The 21352-nt window shown below is 40.7% G+C and overlaps 1 protein-coding gene across 1 annotated transcript; it reads left to right on the top strand.

Moving 5' to 3' along the window:
* Positions 1-6033: 6033 nt before the first annotated feature.
* On the top strand, positions 6034-20947 carry SNRPC (small nuclear ribonucleoprotein polypeptide C). The gene is made up of 6 exons (XM_030221836.1): positions 6034-6135; positions 6450-6492; positions 8064-8172; positions 11844-11933; positions 13011-13115; positions 20425-20947. Exons 1-6 carry the CDS (start codon positions 6128-6130, stop codon positions 20547-20549), a joined length of 480 nt encoding a protein of 159 aa, XP_030077696.1. The 5' UTR covers positions 6034-6127; the 3' UTR covers positions 20550-20947.
* Positions 20948-21352: the final 405 nt, after the last annotated feature.

Here is a 21352-nt window from a genome sequence, read left to right as displayed (position 1 = left end):
TTTCAGGCTCAATGTGGCTTACATGGGGCAATGGAGGGTTAAGTGACTTGCACAGAGTCACAAGGAGCTGCCTGTGCCTGAAGTGGGAATCAAACTCAGTTCCCCAGGACCAAAGTCTACCACCCTAACCACTATTTTATAGATTCGTTTAGCTGTCTCTTCATCCTTTTCCGTTTATTGTGGCCCAAGACAGGAATGCCCTCTCTCGCCTCTTTTATGTAACCATTGAACCTTTAGCTATATCCATTCGATAAAACATGCGAAGTAATGGTCTGAGAATTCGTGATTTTGAAGTTAAACGTCCGTTATATGCTGATGATCTTCCATTTCATATTTCTACCTCCTCAATCCCACATGTTTTTTTTAACTATTGATTTTTTTTTTCAAAAAATCTCCAGCTATAAAATACATTTGGGAAAAACAGAGTATCTCCCTTTACATCAAGACATCACACAGCAGGAATTTTCTAACTTTCCCTTCAAAACAAACTCAGTTTATTAAATATTGGGGAATATACCTATTTAGGACCATTCAGGAAACTATAGATAAAAATATCAATCACACTATACAGACAAGTCTTAAGACATCAATTTCTGGCTGTTCTCCTCAATTCTTAACTTGGTGGGGAAGATTAGAGACAATAAAGATGACTTTTCTCCTATAATTAATAATATGCTCAGTATGTTTCCTATTGCCTTATCTCGGTCTTTCTTAAAACACATAGACAGAATATTATCACAGTTTCTTTGGAAATCTAAACCACCTCGGATTGCATTAAGAATCCTATTACCTCACAGCTGCGCCGGAGAAAATTCTTACAAAAAAAGCAAGAAGTGATTAACCTGGGAGCTACTTTTTTCCTTAAATTTCCCTGCAAGTGTCAAATTTCATACCGTAATGAGAAATTTACCTTTTTTGATCCATCCCAATTGGAGGTGTTTATAACATCTAGGAAGACAGGTGGAGTGGTGATCCCACCTGTCGTTAATGTTTGATATAAATGTTCAAGTGTCCAGAATTCGTCTGGCCTACAAGTTGTACTGTAATATTTCCTTAACTTTCTTACTTCAACAATGTTTGTATAATTTTTGAACTCCCCATTGTGGACTTAAATCGGACTGGAAGAAATAATGCTTTAATAATTATATTTTTCCTTTAAAAATATTCTTTTTCTGTTAATCCGATTTTTCCTGATGCAAGATATTATGCTTGTAAATATGTAAAACTTAATAAATAAATAAAATAAAAAATAAAAAAAAGAATTCTATTACCTAAAACTCTTGGAGGTGTGTTAATTTCCTAGATTTCACACACTATCACTCTGCCTTTATCTTAAATAAAGGTTATCATTGGTATAATTTGAATTCTTCCGCTCTCAACTCTACATGGATTTTGTTAGAAAAGGAACTTTATACACCTTTACCTCTCTATGTCTTGTCCAATACCAATAGTAAAGCTAAATATTGGGATCTTCTATCCCCTGTCATTTCAGCCACAATCTCCTATTTCAACAAACTTCGTAGCACTATTCCTGGGCATCTGCTGGAATCGTTTGATGTAATACTTTGGAATAATGCTGATGTTCTGATAACTAAAAAATAAACTGGCTGAAATGGCAGCATTGTGGTATTTGGTCTCCAAGCCAGCTCATTCACAGTGGTACTCTTAAAACTTTTTCTCAGTTACAGAAAAATTTTCATCTTCCTAATTCTCAGTTTTTACAATGGGCTTAATTGTCACATGCTCTTAAATCCACCAAATAGAACTTTAACAAGATTGGTAAAATTACAACAATGGAATATTTCATCACCAAATACTGTTTAGTTGCACATAATACATCTGTATTCTATAAGTCCTTCTTATATACCAAAATAAACTATAGTTTTCAAACACATAAAGTATGGGAACTTGACATTCAAGATAATTTATCTGATCTTTGGAAATTGGTTTGCTGAAAAGGCCCACAGGCCAGGCTATCCTTATCCATCTCCCAATCCTTGTTTTTCCTGCTTCATCGCTCCTTATGGACACCAAGAAAAGCTAAGCTTTGTGGATCTATTCAGATTTATGTTGGTCCCGTAAATCATCAGTTGGACCTTGACTCATCTCATCTTTGAATGCCCAAATCTTACTTAAAATTGGTCAGACATCTGGAAAGAACTTTTGCAAATCTTCAAACTTCATGAATCAATATCTTTAAAACACCTAGTATGGAAATCTTCAGCCTTAGCAACTGATCTTACAGATGAAGACAAAACTGTATTTGACTTATTATTATCCATTGCTTTGAAAGTGATTATCAATCACTGGAAGGACGACACTAATCTTACCGTGTACATTTGGTGGAATTGGGTTATTCTGTTTAAGAAATATGAACCAAGCCTATTTAACATATGTCTTCCAAAAAATTACAAATTTGGAATTCCTGTGATGCTTACTTTAAATCTTCTGCTTCATGTGCTTAATTACTAGCAATATATGGCTATTTCTGCACTGTTTGTATTAATATGTTCTTATAACTTTATGTTATACTATTGCATTTCTTGTGTCTCTTAGCCTTTAAACTGAAAAAGTATGCGACCCGCAATTATTTTCTTACTGTTTGCGATGAGGCAGTGGTGGCTCAGCACACCACGCCAGAAATTCATGCAATTTTCCACCTTTTATATGCATCTCTATCAGCTTGATATAGCGCCGACTGAGGAAGAGATTTCTCAATATCTTGATGAGGCCAGTTTGCCTTTGCTCTCCACTCCTCAGCTAGAAGCTTGTTCAAGCCCGTCATGCTGGAAGAGGTGCAGTGGGTGATCTGAACTCTCCTGAATGGTAAAACACCAGGACCTGATGGCTTTACCAACAAGTTCTATAAATCCTTTGGTAAAATCCTGGTGTCTTTGCTGCTTCGGATGTTCCATGATCTCAAGATGCAGACAGAGCTGCCCCATTCCTGGTGCTTGGCAGCCATCTTGGTTCATTTAAAACCAGGGACATATCCTTAACTATGCAGCTCCTACCACCCAATTTCTGTGCTGGGATCTGATTAAAACTGTTTTACTAAAATTTTGGCTATGCGCCTTCAGGGCATGATGTCTTTTCTTGTGTAGGAGGACAGGCGGGTTTTATTGCAGGTAGGCAAACATTCAATTACAATTGCAGGGCACTGCACCTGATCCATGTGGTGACTGAAACCCAGCAACCCATGTTATTGCTTTCATTAGACGCTGAGAAAGCATTCGATCAGGTGCATTGGCTCTTCATGTTTTCTGTGTTGGAATATATGCCCCCCCCCCCCCCCAGGGCAATTTTTGGCTTGGATACGCTTGCTGTATGTTAACCCCTTGGCATATCTCACTATCAATAATGCACACACAGAGGTTTTCTCGCTTTACTAGGGCATGAGGCAGGGCTGCGCACTCTCGCCGTTGCTTTTCACCCTTAGCTCAGATACTTCGTGCTTGGAGGGATATTGCAGGCAAACAGATGGAAGGGGAGGTTCACAAAGTGATGCTTTTCACAGACAACATTCTACTAATACTGACGTATCTTCACATGAGTTATAGCAGAACTTGATCAGTATAGTACAGTTTCAGACTTTTGGGTCATTATGAACAAATCCCAACGCCTGGGCCTTCATGTAGCACCCACATTAACAACTGCCTTGCAAGCTCGCTTTCCTTTCCATTGGACCGGACCACTCAGTCTATCTGTTACTTGGGGGTCAATATCACACCTACATTGGAAGGCTATCTTCCCTCTCAAGCTGCGAGAATTGTTTGCTGACATAGATCAATGGGAAGGACTTGAGCTGTCATGGCTAGGCGGTGAAAATTATATTATTGCCTAAACTGCTGTACTTATTTAAGGCACTGCACCTGCCTATCCCTCGACAGTTCTTTGTCGCATTAAAATGGAAAACCTTTGCATATATTTGGAAAAAGAAGCCCCCAAGGGTGCGGGCAGCCATTCTGTATCAACTTAAACTGAAGGGTGGTGTGGGCGTACCGAACTTACCCCTCTACATTCAGGCTGCCCAACTCCAGATGCATGCTAATGTGGAACTTTCCTGCGCACTAAGCCCAGATGTACCATGGCCTATTTTTACAGATTTTTCTTTTAAAGGTTATGTGCTAATGTTAACATTAGCATACGGTTACCAGCAAAAAAATAACATAGAAGCACTTACTGCCTCTTATTTTGGAGGTGCTAAGGACTAGATTCTATATATCATGCCTAAAAATTTAACACCAAAATTAAATTTGCCTAAACACATTCTATAAAGTATGCCTTAATTTAGACGTATTTTATAGAATAAGCCTAAATTTCTGCATGGTATAAAGAATACGCTGAGCTGCCATGACAGTGCCTAACTCTAGGAGTGACCATTTACACCAAGTAAAATTTGGTGTAAATACCGGTGCCTAAGTTAGGCACAGAGCAGGTGCATTCTATATCCCTGTGTGTAGTTTTCCAGAATGCCCATGACCCATCTATTCTACGCCATAGCCATGTCCCCTTTTCATCAGAATTTTCATACACTGTAGAATATGCTTAGCCAGAAGTGTGCATAAACTTAATGCCAATTAGTGCTGATAATTGCTTGTTAATATCCAATTATCAGTGCTGATTAGCTTGTTAACTAATTAAGTTATGCGCACTGTTATGGAATACACTTTGATTTTCACACAGAAATCTCCGTGCGATATATAGAATCCGGGGGTAAGTGCTCCCACATTGTCCATGTTATTCAAGTTTGCATGAGCTAATGTGCATATGCTAGCTAGATAATGCATTCATGCCCATTCCCTGCCCATGCCATTCCCCTCCACAAAATAATTACAAAAAAAATAAACAGTGCACGATTGCCCGCTAACAGGCAAATTACTGCAAAATACTTTAAATATATAGTAACATAGTAGATGATAGCAGATAAAGAGTTGTACAGTCCACCCAGAATGTGGTAAAGGCAGCGCCTCACCTCCGTGTGAAGGCAGCAGATTGCCTCCCTTCAGGCCCTCCCTCACTGTGCCCCGCCCTCGCGGAAACGGGAAGTGACGAGAGCGGGACACAGTGAGGGAAGGTCCAAAGGGAGGCGATCTGCTGCCTTCACACGGAGGTGAGGTGCTGCCGATTTGAATGCAGGGGGCCCAGTCACAGTGGCGGATGGAGGGGGGTATCGACGGAGCCAAGGGCGGACAGGTGAGACCGGGGACTGCAGCGTCGGTGGCCTAAGAGCAGGAGAGGGAAGTGACAGTGGTAAGGATTGGGGGGGGGGGGGGGCGGGCCGCCCTGTTCACCATTCCAAAAAGGCCAGGGGATCCATAGATATCCAGTGATGGAGAATACATTTCCAAGCCAAAACCCTCGCTTTCTGAACCAACAGTTTGGGACCTAATTCCCAAAGCACATTCTCAACCTATTACCATTCCCCGAGCCTGACATCTAACGCGCTGTCCCACAAGGTTCCCCAAGTATGCAATTAATGAATGCTAAAAGGACTTATTAGGAGGGCATTTCCACAATACTGCAATCTGCAAAATACTTTAATGCATATTGTGGTAGATCTTGTTTTGTATGTTAAGCACTCATTATCATGTGCATAACTGCACATTAGTGCTAATTAAGGCCAACTATTGATCATTATCGCCACATAAGTGCCACTTAGTTCATTAAGTTACACACAAAAGTGGTAGTATTCTATAACTACACGTGCAAAACTGTGCAGCCAGTTAGGGTAATTATTTGTAATTTATCTCCAGCAAATAACACAATATGTAGAAACACGCATAGTTAATCATTACTTCCGTGTATAGAAGTGGCCTAATTGAAAACACACCACTTTAAGGAGGAAAAAAAATCTCTCCTTTAAACTTCTCCTGTGTAATCACAGTCTGGTATGACACTTCTAACAGATAGCACAATTTCAGATAGAAAATAAACGGAGCGGCTCTATTGTTTTTTCCCTCGTCGCTCGCCGTAATACCGACGTTAACCATAGAGACGGAAAGTACGGCTACGCCGGACGAGCCCGTTCATTCAACCTCCATGGTGTGGAGTGTGCATGTGATTTCCGGTAGCGACAGGAAGACGCCGGTAGTCAAAGGAGTCGCCTGGCGGTGGATTTTTCAGCATGCCGAAGTGAGTGAAAAAAAAAGAGAGCATGGCTTGGGAGAAGACCGCTTGGCAGTAATGTGGAGGGAGTGGGGTCTGGTCATGGAGGCTCGGCTATGGGCGACTTGTAATAACCAGAAATCTTCGGCCTGTAACCTGCTCGAAGGGCTGTGTTAGTTTCTCTTAGTGTTTCACCCTTGTTGTGCAGTAAGTTAATTTGAAATCCAAAAAGCTTTCTTCAGGTTAAATAATGATCATTGCTTAGTGGGAGGGACGTGGAAGGAAAATGGGGCACATGACCCAAGGTTATCTTACACTTTGTTTTTATATTTTCTATATAGGTTTTATTGTGATTACTGTGATACGTACCTGACGCATGATTCGGTAAGAATGGATTACTCTTCAGTAACTAGTCTGATTTGAGAGTATTAATCGTTGAAACAATAATGAGGTCTTTCTCAGTATTTAAAGTTATAATATGTTACTTTTTGTTCATGTTCCTATATGTTGTGTGTGCCACCCTTTAAAAATTATGGTAAGAAAATATTCCTTTAAAGGGGTCTGTACTTCACTTTTTGACTTAACCAAACCATAGGCAGTGGAAGGCCACAGGGGGTGTGGCTGCCACCAATTTTGCCCAACATTATCAGCAGCTAGTGAGCTTGGGGACAGGACTGGAGATTTTTTATTTTATTTGTTGCATTTGTATCCCACATTTTCCCACCTCTTTGCAGGCTCAATGTGGCTTACAATACATCATGAATAGTGGAAATATATGAGAAAGTATACATTTAGTAATAACAAGGATCTTGGGTAACATGATAATGATAAAACATGATAGTAGTTTAGCAAGCAAATATTTAAGAAATATGTAAGAAATATAAACGAAAATATATAGGAAGATATACATTTAGTAATAACAGAAGGATCTTGGGTAGCATGGTAATGAGAAAACATGGTAGTAGTTTGGCAAGCAAATATTGTAAAGGCAGTTCTGGATATGTGTACAGGAGTTCATATTTGTTGATCCTTGTTGTATGCCTTGTTAAATATGGGTCTTCAGTAGTTGGAAGTGCCATACAACCCAAAGATTTTCCACCGCCTCTGGTCGAAACTACAGTTTGTGTGTATGCTCTTTGTTTTGTACTTGTTGAGAAATGACACAAGAAACTAACTTGGTGAGGTTTCAGATTGCTGCAGTATTTGTGTTTATTGTGTAGTTGAAATCCACTTTGGCATATCATGGCATTTTAATGTAAGAAAAATGACAGCCTTCTGATATTGGAAAGGTTTGACCTGAAAATGGTACTGAAGGAGATGAGGAATGGTAGATCAGGTGCAACTTGTACCATTGCTGTGTAGGATGCAAATAAATGTGATGTGTGATGAAAAGTGAGTGAGATACATTAGAAGGTAGGGAGTGAGAAGTGGTAAAAGTAATTGAGAGATGTAAAGATGTAGCTAGGGTATCCAACTTAAAGAAATGTTATCAGTTCTGTCATTGTGGAGGTTCAGTTGCACATATATTTAGGTCCGTACACAACTGGAGTCTATGTTGAAGAATTTTTATTCATGAGATGAATTGGTGAGGTTGAGATTGTAGCTGGCATACTCTTTGTGTGGTTCATTCCTGTTGAGATGTGCATAAAACAAATCTCAGTTGAAGAAACTAACTGCAAAAGATTAGGCGCATTGTTATAATGTAGATGAACAGATCTGTTGTACAGACTGAGATTAAGAGAAGAAGGGGAGGACACTTCTATGAGCTCTGTGCAGAAAACCTTGGACTAATTCTGGATGGACCCCTGGTTGATGGTCAGGGAGAATTTAAACTCTTATGTCATGCTGAAGTTGTAATGCTGAGCTATGTGAAGAATAACCTACAGCTACCTACTATTGTGTCATTGACATATTGTACGCTCTGACTGTGTTCCTGACTGTGTGCTTTGTTCTAGCCCTCTGTAAGAAAGACTCATTGCAGTGGAAGGAAGCACAAAGAGAATGTGAAGGATTACTACCAGAAATGGATGGAGGAGCAGGCTCAGAGTCTCATTGATAAAACAAGTAAGAATCGCCCCATCCCCTAAAAACTCTTTCTGATAGAAGAATTTGCAGGAAAACATTTTAAGCAATAATGTCTGGGTAGCAAGTATTTGTGAACCAAGTGTGTGGTTGTATGCTCAGCACTATGAATTGTTTAGAACTTCCAGTTCTGCTGCATTTCTTATGGTTGAATTGAAGTAAACCATATGCGATAGATGTAAAAGCTAAGATCTGAAAATGATGTGGTGGCCTAGTGGTTAGGGTGGTGGACTTTGGTCCTGAGGAACTGAGTTTGATTCCCACTTCAGGCACAGGCAGCTCCTTGTGACTCTGGGCAAGTCACTTAACCCTCCATTGCCCCATGTAAGCCGCATTGAGCCTGCCATGAGTGGGAAAGCGCGGGGTACAAATGTAATAAAAATAAAATATAATGTAGTAAAATTGTCATTTGGTTCTATAGAGTGAGCAAACAAAAAAAAAATATTGATCGCCTCTCCCTCCCTTGCCATTGGAGCTGCACCTAATACTAAATCTAAGCACATATTTTCTGTTTATAGTATGATTCAGGGCCAAATTTAATTGTTACTAATGTTTCTACTTCCTTTCTGCGTAACCAAATAGAAACACAGACTATAACTGCACATAAAGATCCATCTAAATTTGCCTGTTTTCCCTTCTCTGATTCTGGTTTGTCTTCTCCATAGTTCTGCATATTCCAGACATTCTTGAAGTCTGATGGAGGAGTAGCCTAATAGTTAGTGTAGTGAGCTGAGAACCAGGGGAACTGGGTTGAATTCCCACTGTGGCTCCTTGTGACCCTGGGCAAGTCACTAAACCTCTCTATTTCCCCAGGTTCAAAACCTTAGATGTTTATTCGGAACGTGATATACCGCCTTTCACAACAAATCAAAGCAGTGTACAATAATAAAATAAGACAAATAGGGAAAGGAGCGCCAATTTCAATAGGAAAGAAGAATTAAAAACAAAATAAGGCAGTAAGAAAGGGAATAGATGAAGAAGGGGCAGGGGAATACAGAGACAACTGTGCATGCTAGCCAGTACCTGCCACCTAAAAATAATCCTAACATTGAGGACTTATGGAAAAGCCTGGACAGATAGATGGACTTTAAGGATGCAGAGGACGCGGGGGCATGAAAGTTCAGCCTTTAGGGCAGGAGGCAAAGAGTTCCAGAGGAAAGGGGCCAAGCAAAAAAATGCAGAAACATGTATGGAGTTCAAACAGGCACAATGAACAGATGGCACTGAAAGATGAGATTCAAAAGCCGAATGAAGCTCACGTGTAGGATAGTAGGGTGAAGGGCCTTGAAGGTGATAGAATCTTGTCCTACCTGTATATACCATATAAACCACTTTGTACTACAGAAAGGTGGTATATCAAATATATGACCCTTACCCTCACGCTCTCACCACCTCCAGTAGAGTATGGTTGTAGAATCTAGTTGTTTTGAAAATTAAAGAACAAACTGCTATACAGTTTGGTCAAAGGTGGTAATGTCATATGACCAAAGCAGTAGAATGTGAAATGTCTTCAAACAGTGCCATATGGAGAGCTTGTTGCAGTGCCACTACCTCTGCAGGCGAAAGGCACTGAGATTTTCTATACTTCTCTTCAGTTCTGTTTCCATACTCTCTGCTGTTGTGTGCAGTATGGGAAGCTCAGGATATAAGTCTTCAGTTAGTAGTGTCATGCAGTTATAAGAATCAGAATTAATGACATTAGCTGACTGCCCCACATCAAATGCTCTGGAATGCACTCCCTGAAAGGCTTCGCTTAACACAAGACTATCTCTACTTCAGGAGGCAGGTGAAAGCTTGGCTCTTCAACCAGGCCTTTTACAGAAAATTAATTGACACCAGCTGCACATATGACACAGGACACGTTTATCCACTCCTACCCTACCCAACATAATGTTCAAGCACCTTTCTGACCTCATTTGTAACTCTCTTTAACTAGTCCCTTATTTTGTTACTCCTGTTACTCTGTCTTATCTATCTATATGTTCCATCTTTGCTTATATCCCATGCTGTCTATGAAAATCTTTTATTATTTATTGTGTTGTCATTGTTGTGTAGCATACTATGCCATACTTTGTATTGTTGTTTGAATATTTTTTCTGCTGTAATTGTCTATTGCTTATGTTTGACATATTCTTGCTGTATACCACCTTGAGTGAACTCCTTCAAAAAAGGTGGTAAATAAAATAAGATAAACTTAACCAAACTGTATGAGCTGGGATGAAGGTTGACTTGTTATGTGATTCTAGCAGAAGGGCAAAAAGACTTGTAAGCACACAACCACTGGTGGTGGAGATGAAAACAGTAACGGAATTCAAACATGCGTGGGATATGCATAAAGGAATCCTGTGCAGAAGGAATGGATCCTCAGAAGCTTAGCTGAAATTGGGTGGCGGAGCAGGTGGGGGGAAGAGGGGTGGGTGGTTGGGAGGCGAGGATAGTGGAGGGCAGACTTATACGGTCTGTGCCAGAGCCAGTGATGGGAGGCGGGAAATACTGCTGGGCAGACTTGTATGGTCTGTGCCCTGAATAAGGCAGGTACAAATCAAGGTAAGGTATACACATATGTTTGTCTTGTTGGGCAGACTGGATGGACCGTGCAGGTCTTTTTTCTGCCGTCATCTACTATGTATGTTACTATGTTCTGTAGAATGACCAGAGGGGAGTGTGGGTGACAGGAACTACTATGTGTAAGGAATAGATTGGAAGATGCCAAAGCTGTAGTGTGGTTCATTTCATAAAATGTGTGGCACCTATTTACATGGAATACCTCTTTTTTTTTTTTTTTTGGTCCAAAAATAAAAATGTAATTGTTAAAAGGCAGTTTCGTATTACAGGGCATACCTCCCCCTTACCAGAGTCCGAAACATTTGAAAAAAAAAAATCAGACATTACGTTACAAAGGTTCTCTAAGAATCTGTATCCCTTCTGTCTCGCTATATCCACTATAAATGGAGGAGTGGCCTAATTGTTAGTGCAGCGGCCTTCAATCCCAGCATCCTGGGTTTGATTCCCACTACAGCTCCTACCCTGGGCAAGTCATTTAACCCTCCATGGCCTCAGGTACAAAAACCAAGATTGTGAGCCCTATAGGGACAGAGATAGTATCTGCTTATAATTGGATTGTAAACCACATTGAACCTGAATTCTGTTTGGGATAATGCGAGATACAAATGTCATAATAAATAAATATTGTGTGCCACATGGAATATAGACCATTCCCAGGTATTTACTACTACTGCTACTTAGCATTTCTATAGCGCTGCCAGGGTTACGCAGCGCTGTACAAGTTTAAACATGGGGAAGGACAGTCCCTGCTCAAGAGAGCTTACAATCTAAAGTTCTGTCCCTTCTCTGACTTGATGCAGTTACCAGTTATCACCTTGATGGGAGTATTTATAAATGTTTTTCAGCTGTTAAGTTATTCTCTTCCTCTGGTGAGTGGGGAGGACTGCAAGAAGTCTTCTGACATAATGAGCAACCTCTGAAAAGGCAAAAGAGTGGGTATCCTCCATGGAGCCAAAGCTCTCTTTCACTGTGCCACAAAATGCAGCAAAATTCTTGTAATTGCTAGTTATGTAACTATGGGCCAGACCAAGGGTCCTGAAATAATTTCTTCATATTTTTTATCTTTCTTTAAATGTTCTACTATATAGCGGCTGCATTCCAGCAAGGGAAGATCCCACCATCTCCCTTCCCTGCACCACCACCTGGGGGAGCACTGATTCCGCCACCTCCCAATCTGCGTAAGTTTCCTTCTCGTATGGTACATTTCACCAGACTGTACTGTGTGATTCTGAGAGTGTCAAGAGTGTCTCTGGGCCATGGAGAAATCACTAATAATCCTTTTTAACAAAACTATGTATCATACTTTTAAAGTATTTCTAAAACACATTTGAAGTGGGTTAGTATCTATTGTTGTCCAGAGAGATAAGGCACATTTCAGCTGAAAGCATTTGGTCTTTAGCTTTGTCTTGACACATCTAAAGTGTGTATATGAAAAGTTGACCTTGTCATTGGTCCGAAGTATCCCATGACCACTGAAACAGTATCATAGTCTTTATGATCACTCTGCTTGAATGGTTATCTGATACTGTCTGACAAATCAAAGGGTTTTTATGTTTCAACGTTTTTATTGATGATGATTCAACAGAATTAAACAGTCAATATGCTCATTCTATTTAGTCTTACTAACATCACAAACCGAGTGAACAACATAAGAGCATAATAATCAATTAATCACCACAATTTTCTTATTTTCCTCCCCATCCTATCCGCTCCCTTACTCCCCCCACCAACCCTCTGATTCTAAATGAAGACAATCTCTAGTAATGCTTCAAGTTGGTGTAATTGCTACCACATTAAAGTTATTAAATAGAATACAGTATATCTTTGCCCCGATCTAAGTCCCCAATCCCTCCCCCCTCCAATAGCGTACACAGTGTGCGTCTACAATTGTCATTTTTGTTTTTACAAAAATCAAAGGGTTTTTAAAAAACTTTTGTAATGCCAAATGTATACCAGTAGGTAGTAAAAACTGATCCTCAATTAGGCCATCCATTCTTTGTCTGTGGAAGATGGGGAAGCTTAGTAAATTGGACCCTTAATTTTGTTGAAGGGAATGCTCACAGAGGTGCATATGCAGATGTTACCTTGTGTTTTTTTTCTATATGGCGGCAGTACTTTTGTCAGATTTGTTTTAACACCCATGAGCTATTTCCCTCACACATAGCAAATATCCTTCCTTCAGACTCTACACCACTAACATTCTTTGTAAGGTTCTTTTTCCTTATTCTTCAGCCATGTATTTATTTTATTTCTAGCTGGTCCTCCTCGTCCTGGTATGATGCCAGCACCACCTATGGCTGGTCCTCCTATGATGCCAATGATGGGCCCCCCTCCACCTGGCATGATGCCTGTTGGACATGGTAAGTTGAACTGTCCTGGAGAATGCTAGCCTTTAGTACAATGGTGCCTAAATGTAAAGGGAACGGAAGCTAAGGGCCTGGCCCATTGACATGTGGAAGCAGAATCCATGAATGGAAATTGTATGAAAACAATATTTACTTTATTTAGGTGCCTATTTACTAGCATGTGTTTAAGGTTTTGCATCTAATGTGCATTAACTGCCAAAGTTTTGTTTTTTTTATTTGCATGAAGTCTTTATTAACAGGTTAAACATACAGTAAAAGGGAGAAATAGAGCACCAAGCCACAGAGTGTCGTTCTACATTCTTCTTAACTATTTGGTACATAACAATAACAGTCTTTGTTAACCTTCCACTTGAGGACTCAGAGAACTGCCAAAGTTTAAGGTGCTTTTATATGCAAAATATCTGCAGTCATGCAATTAACACACTGCAGTGATGGCTACGACTCATTAATGGCAGAGCTAATAACATACTATAGAACGTTATGCCTCTGAGGGTGTACATAAGGATATAAGAGTAGCCATACTGGGTCAGACCAATGGTCCATCTAGCCCAGTATCCTGCTTCCAGCAGTGGCCAATCCTGGTCACAAGAACCTGACAGAAACCCAAATAGCAGCAGCATTCCATGCTACCAAGCCCAGGGCAAGCAGTGGCTTCCCCCATGTCTATCTCAAATAGCAGACTGTGGACTTTTCCTCCAGGAACTTGTCCAAACCTTTTTTTTTAAACCCAGATACGTTAACCGCTGTTACCACATCCTCTGACAACAAGTTCCATGTAATTTCGTTGAGTGTCCCTTAGTCTTTATACTTTTTGAAAGAGTGAAAATTTCACTTTTACCCGTTCTACACCACTCAGGAATTTATAGACTTCAATCGTATCCCTCCTCAGCCATCTCTTTTCCAAGCTGAAGAGCCGAAACCTCATTAGCTTTTCCTCATATGGGAGGCATTCCATCCCCGTTATTGAACCTTTTCTAATTCCCTTATATCTTTTTTGAGATACGGAGACCGGAATTGAATGCAGTACTCAAGGTGAGGTCACATCATGGAGTGATACAGATGCATTATTATAATCTTGGTCTTATTTTGCATTATCTGCTGCATTGGCAGTTTAACACAGAGGTCATTACCATATGAGCCAACTTTTGAAAATTATTGGGGGGTGCTGAACCCATGAAGTCGATACAAATTCTTCCCCCCTCCCCCCAAACAAGCAAAACAGAAAAAGAATGGCCAGTTTTGAATTTGAATGACCAATTGATTTCTAAAAGTCAAGAGCAGTGCAAGTAATATGGACATGGAGATGACTCATGGCCATATCAAAAGCTAAGGAAGTACTCGGTTCTGCCAGTCTCTCCTTTCCCCTTGCCCTCTGCAGTCTACATCATACGCTCCCGTTTAACTCATCCATACTGTACTTCCCTCCCCCACCCCTGCCACCCTAATTTCATCTTGCTTCTTTCTTTTTATCCTTTTCCCCCTTGTTAGTCTCTCTGCATTTTTTTAATTCCTTTTTTCCTGTGACTTCTTATATTTGGAGTTAAGAGGTGTAACAGCTTTCTGCCTTCTGCACTCCATTCCTCTTAGCCTGCTCTTCTGTTCATTTCCCCTTGACCCAGCCTTTTGTTTCACTCCCCTACTCAGCATCTTCCAACGCACCCCTCCCTAGTATATCCCCTTTCCATGCAGGCTTGCCTCGCCCATCTCTTCACTGCTCCCCGGTCTTCGCTCTTCTTTGCATGCGACTCATCTCTCAATGTATAATTATCCATCTCTCACAAGCTTGGTTCATTTTGCTGCTTTATTATTCCTGGCACCAAGCTCATTCCTTTTTTTCCGGAACTGGTCTTTCGTCTGCATTTCTGCTACTCGCAGATGCCCCATGTCTACAGAACCTATATAAGATGTTTTTTGCCACATTCTTGCCCCGTGCCCTGGAAGCACAGCTGGAAACCTTAGAAATCGCATGGTGAATAAAACATGTTCTAGAAGCCCTGGACATAGAAGCATGAACTCCTATTATGCCATTGTGTTCTGGCCTTCCTGCTTGCTTGGAAGGTGACTATGGAGCTTCACAAACAGCCAGAAGGGGGAGCAAGGATTCCGCTGTTGAGCAGGAGGGAAGCCAAAGGGTAACGGTGTTACTCTCCATTCCCCATCAATATTGGAGCTGCCAGGAGAAAGCAGTTTCTAAGACTGAGATTTTTAGTTCATGACAACTTCATGCCTCCACAATCTCCCTATCATCCATTCGCTTAACATTTTATTTATTTCCTCCATGGCTATGTGCAGGCTCTCCACAGCTTCATACTGTCTCTCACTTCCTCCTGCCTTCTCCTTCCATTGTAAATCCTATCTTTTATGAGAGCGCTTTACTCTGCCTGTTTCCACATCAGCCCACCTCCTCACTGTCCCAATCAGGGTGGCCAGTTTGCTCCGGATGCATGCAACAGAGTTGGTCCAATCCTAGGGTTATGCCATTGTATACGGTAACTTAATTCTGATTGCTTAGTTACATTCCCTAAGAAAAAGCAGGGCTACAGGTTCTTACATTCAGTGAAGTAAACTTAGGACTGAATCAATTGTCTTGTAAATCTGAAATCATCTGGCAACACTAGAGGGATGCCTTCTTTCAGTTCCATTTCTGGGCCCTCACAAGCAATACCCTCTTTTGCAGCTCTCTAAACCTGCTTCCATGTTCCTTATTGGTTCTGTGCCCCTCTGAGCTCTTCCTTTTCTTCCCTTGCTTCTCTGCCAGCTCGCTCTTCCTTTCCCAGTGTTTTTCTGAGTGCTTCTTTCCATATCTGTGGCTGACCAAAAGCAGGAAGTTTAATCAGGCCTACACTGATGTTTCATTCTCCCCCTGTTAGGTTGTTGGTCAGACATTCCTTAACCAGCCAAATAGATTTGAGGGGAGGGTGGGAACAGTGACATAGGAGATACCAGCCTTTCTTCCTGCTGTGCCCTGCAGTTCTATATCCTGAAGCTTTCAGAGCAATACAGGAGAGAATAGTGTGGTCATTACCATGCATTAGCTGCTAATCAGATTAGTTAGTTTTTAGTGTTTTCCGGAAGTTTAGGTGGTCGTTCGTAGTTTTCAAGGCTTTTGATAATGCGTTCCACAGTTGTGTTCTTATGTAGGAAAAACTGGTCGTGTAAGTTGATTTGTATTTGAGTCCTTTGCAGCTTGGGTAGTGCAGATTTAGGTACGTTCGTGTTGATTCGGATGGGTTTCTAGTTCGTAGGTCGATCAAGTCTGTCATGTATCCCAGAGCTTCACCGTAGATAATTTTGTGAACCAGAGTGCAGATTTTGCAAGCAATGCGTTCTTTGATTGGGAGCCAGTGTAGTTTTTCACGAAGGGGTTTTGCACTTTCAAATCGCGTTTTTCCAAAGATAAGCCTAACTGCCGTGTTTTGAGCGGTCTGAAGTTTCTTTAAGGTTTGTTCTTTGCATCCCGCATAAATTCCATTGCAGTAGTCTACATGGCTTAGTACCATTGATTGTATCAGGTTGCGAAATGTTCCCATCGGGAAGAATTGTTTCACGCGTTTGAGTTTCCACATTGAGTGGAACATTTTCTTTGTTGTGGATGTCACTTGGCTCTCTAGTGTTAAGTTGTGGTCCATTGTAATGCCGAGGATTTTTAGGCTGTCTGAGATAGGGAGGGTGTAATCTGGGGTGTTGATAATTGTGGGGTTATCCGCGCTGTGTAGGGATGAGAGGATGAGACAGTGTGTTTTTTCTTTGTTTAGTTTTAGTTGAAATGAATTTGCCCAAGAGTCCATGATGTTCAAGCTGATCTTGATTTCGTTGGTGATTTCTGTCAGCTTAGATTTGTAAGGAATGAATATTGTGACATAGTCTGTATAGATGAAAGGGTTAAGGCCTTGGTTGGATAAGGACTTGGCTAGTGGGGTCATCGTTAGGTTGAAGAGGATCGGTGATAGCGGTGATCCTTGTGGTACTCCGCAGTCTGCTTTCCACGGTGATGATATGTTTGAGTTTGATTTTACTTGATATGTTCTTGTGGTTAGGAAACCCTTGATCCAGCTAAGTATGTTTCCACCAATGACGAACTTATCTAGTAATCTTATTAATATATTATGGTTTACCATGTCGAATTGGAGGAGGAGGAGGATGTTTTGCCTATTGCTGTTTCCTGCTTGAATTTGGCTAGGAGATTGAGTAGTACTGTTTCTGTACTGTGGAGGGGGTGAAAACCTGACTGTGATTCGTGTAATGTTGAGAATTTGTTTATATAATCTGTAAGTTGTTTGGCTACCATGCTTTCCATCAGTTTGACAACTGAATGGATGCTACTGGACAGTAGTTAGTGATTTAATTTGGTTTTTTTTTTTTGTGTCTTTTGGAATCGGAGTGAGTAGGATATTGCCATTTTCCTTAGGGAAGAGACCTTGCTGAAGCATATAGTTTAGGTGGGATGTGAGGTCTGCTATGAAGTGGTCAGGGGCAGATTTCATTAGGTAGTTGGGACAGGTATCTAGTTTACAGTGAGTGTTGGAGAACGTGCTGATCGCCTGTGCAGCTGCATCGACGGTAAGGAGGGCAAATTTTAACCAGGTTCGGTCAGCCGGGTATTCTCCAGTGGTTGGGTCCAACTCATTAAGGAAGATTTCGATGTCAGTGTTGTCCTGAGGTGGCGTGTTGCGTAGGTTTGCAGTTTTTTCATTGAAATACTTAGCAAGTTTGTCTGCAGATGGGATGTCTGTATTCAATGTAGTGACCAAGTTGGTGTCTAGGAGTTTGTTCACGAGATGGTATAATGTCTTTGTAATCTGTCCCTATTTTAGTTTTATAGTATGATCTTTTGATCTGTATTACTGTGTATTTGTATTTTCTTTGTGATTGTTTCCATGTGTTGAGTGTGTGTTCGTCTTTTGTTTTTCTCCATGCTCGTTCGAGTTTCCTGGATTGTGTTTTTAGCTTTTTCAGTTCATCATTGAACCATGGTATCAAGTTATGCTTATGTGAAGTTCTTGTTCGTAAGGGTGCTATTTCATCTAGTATGCATTTGCATCTTTTATCCCATTCCACGAGGTAATATATGGAGTCTGTTTGTGCTGTCCATTCATTGTTGTATATCTGTTGCCAGAATGTTTTCGTGTCTGCTTGACCTCTTGTGCTGTAGGATGTATGTTCTTGTGTTTGGTGTAATCCCTTCTTCCGCCAGTGTAGGGATAAAATTTAATTTGTAGTGATCAGTCCAGGGTGTTAATGTCCATTTAATATCTGTTATTATTAGGTTCTGATCTGTTGAAAGTTTGTGTGACATAAGATGGTGTGTGCCCTTTGACGTGGGTTGCTTGCATTTGTGGCCATTTGAGATCCCATAGGTGGAGGAATTCCTTACATTCTCGTGCGTTGATTGAGTTTGGGTCTTCTAAGTGAAGGTTGATGTCTCCTAATACTAGTACATTGGAGTTGGTTACATATATGTTTGAAATGAAGTCCATGAAGTTAGTCTGGCCTTCGTTCCAATTACCTGGAGGTCTGTAAAACAAGACACAATTCAAATGATCGCATAGGGTTTTGTTGTGGATTCTGATTGAGGCAATTTCAAGTTGGGGTGTCATGGACTCGGCAGTGGTTTCGGTGGTAAAGTGGCATCGATAGATTTGTGCTATGCCTGTGCCTCTCTTTTCCTTTCTGGTCCAGTACATGATCTTGTATCCTGGAGGACACAGGTCTAGGATTATGGGGTCCTTTTGTTCGTGGATCCAGGTTTCATTGATGAAGAGCTAGGTCAAGGTCTTCTGCCACGATCCAGTCTGTTAGTATTGCTGTTTTGTTTACTGCGGATCTGGCGTTGATATAGCCCACTTGGATTGTTTGGAATGGGTCTTCTGCATCTGGTGTTGTGTGGACTTTTATTGGTTGTAATTTCTTTGTTGAGTTGAGTTTGTTTGGACCCTTCTTTGCATTCTGTAGTGGTTGTCCGCATGTTGGTGTTCTTCCTTTGTTTAAGTTGTCACCATATTAAGCTGAGGTCACCTCCAGGTTGCCTAATGGGGACAACACAGGGTGGTGCCTTCAGCTGACTTCATATGTGTGTGATAGCATTTTTTATATCAATGTTTATACAGCTTATTCTTAAAAGCTGCAAGTGAGTCTGATTCTCGTAGGACCCCAACCTATGCAAATTAATCTTGTTCTTAGACTAGATGTATAGCTATAGCCAGTGAATTATTTACTGTGAAGATTTTGTAAGCCAGATCAGTTTGTGCTGTTGCTTTAGATCCTTGAGTGCCATTGTATGTTGTAATTCTCCCTAGATGCCAGGTTTGACTTTCTGGAGGATATTTTGAAACAAGGAGATAGAAATAGGGTCTGAGAATAGGAAGAGGAGGAGGATATCCATACATAATGCAGTGTTCTCAGGGTTTCTGATTTTCCTGTAGTAAATCTTCAACAATTTAGCAACCTGTAGTTCAGCATAAAGTCTGCAGACTCTGTGCTTTGCAGTAGTAGCCTATGATAGGTTAATTCACACCTGAGGAGAGCATTGTGGGTGATGTCCAAAAAGAGAGGGGGAGGGGGTTGCTTTGTTGAGAGGGGAGTAGGAGGGTATTTATCTCAGAACTTCCTGTTGACTGAACTGATAGAGGCATCACATGACACAGCTTTTGCTGGGAGGTGTGGGGAAGAATGAAGAGACTTTTTTTTTTTTTTACTAAATCACATTAAGCTATAATGCGTGGTTAACATGGGGGAAAATGGCCAAATGCAAGACTTGTTTAAAGCATTTTGCATTAACTTTGTCATTTGTACGTGCTAACTGCATGGTATTTATTTTGGGGAGAGTGTAAGAATGAGCTATTCAGCTAGCACACATTCAAGTGACTTAATGTGGGAACACAGTGCCTCCTAAATAGGAGGTGGTAAGGGCTCCGGCATGAATGTTTTTCAGTGGCTATGCACTAATGTTAACATTAGCGCACAGCCAGAAAAAGACCAGATTTACAGCCACGCTAGAAATGGGAGTGGCACACGGGAAAGTCCTGCATTAGGATGCACTAAGCCCATTTATTAGCGCAGCCTAGTGGAAAGACCTCTGAATTAGGAACTGGTGTCTCTTCGGGTGAAATATATTTGGACAGAAACAAAAGGAATTGTCTTTTTGCAAGTAGTTTGAACCAGATACACCCAGCAATAAAGGTACTTAACTTTCACTAGCTGGTCTCATTTCAGCTTTCATTTATCTTCAACTGTTGTTTGTAAAATGATTATTGACCAGATGGAAAAGCTTCATATTTAATTTTTTTCTTTCTTTCCACTGCAGCACCAGGGATGAGACCTCCAATGGGAGGTCCCATGGCAATGATGCCTGGGCCCCCTATGATGAGACCTCCAGCTCGACCTATGATGGTACAAGCCAGGCCTGGCATGTTACGACCAGACAGATAAAGCAAGCAGGAAACACCCCATTCTCCTGTACACACTCACATTTTTTTTTTTTTTTTGCGCCATCCTTTCAATAGAATGCCATGTTATCCTTACAGAAGAGTATCATCAGTCAGAAGACAACTGATGCTTTTGAAAGAGAATAATGATGGGACAGCATCGATCTTTTGAGGCATGATTTAGTGTTATGTTGTCCTTTGGAGGCCAAGCTGTCCCTCAGTCAATACCAATAATCCTCTTCTCTGCATCTCGTTACCTGTTTTAATTTAGAAGCTCTTATCACTCAGCTATAGACCTTGACTCTTTAGTCTTTTTCAGGTTTGTTCTGTAACGTGAAGCTGTTACTTTGTAAAATTACAGTTTTTAAAAAAATATATAAATAAAAATGTGTCCTTGTTGTTCTTCTGTTGAAGGAATTGCATTAAAACTACCAGGTAGGGATGGACATTTTTATATCATTTTGGTTGGTAAGAGTACACCGCTGTTTCATTTAGTGTGTGCTACTACAAAATTACATAGTATGACACACAAAACAAAGGGAAGTGAAAGAATAAATTGAGAAGTCTTTGGCTGTACACTCCTGATACTGTGCCAATGTTGTGAATTGAATTGAAAGATTATGTCCTTGTATAGAAATGATTTATAGTAGTAAAGATAAAACTGTGCTATTACAATATTGCACAATTTTAACAAGGTCAGTTGGGGACTTTGGTACTCCTCATCCATCAGTTTACATTTACAGAATTGTTTAATTTCTAACTTTATTAGTTTGCTTTCAGTTTAAGTATGTCTTTATTGGTTGTCAG

Source organism: Microcaecilia unicolor, chromosome 12 (assembly GCF_901765095.1).
Source record: "Microcaecilia unicolor chromosome 12, aMicUni1.1, whole genome shotgun sequence".
Lineage (NCBI taxonomy): Eukaryota > Metazoa > Chordata > Amphibia > Gymnophiona > Siphonopidae > Microcaecilia > Microcaecilia unicolor.
Note: the sequence above shows the minus strand (reverse complement) of the source record. Positions and strands in the feature narration are given on the sequence as shown.

Excerpts from the sequence above, each read along its gene's own strand:
- SNRPC (XM_030221836.1), top strand. Across the intron at positions 6,493-8,063 it reads CGTACCTGACGCATGATTCG|CCCTCTGTAAGAAAGACTCA; the intron begins GTAAGAATGGAT and ends GCTTTGTTCTAG. Across the intron at positions 13,116-20,424 it reads CATGATGCCTGTTGGACATG|CACCAGGGATGAGACCTCCA; the intron begins GTAAGTTGAACT and ends TTTCCACTGCAG.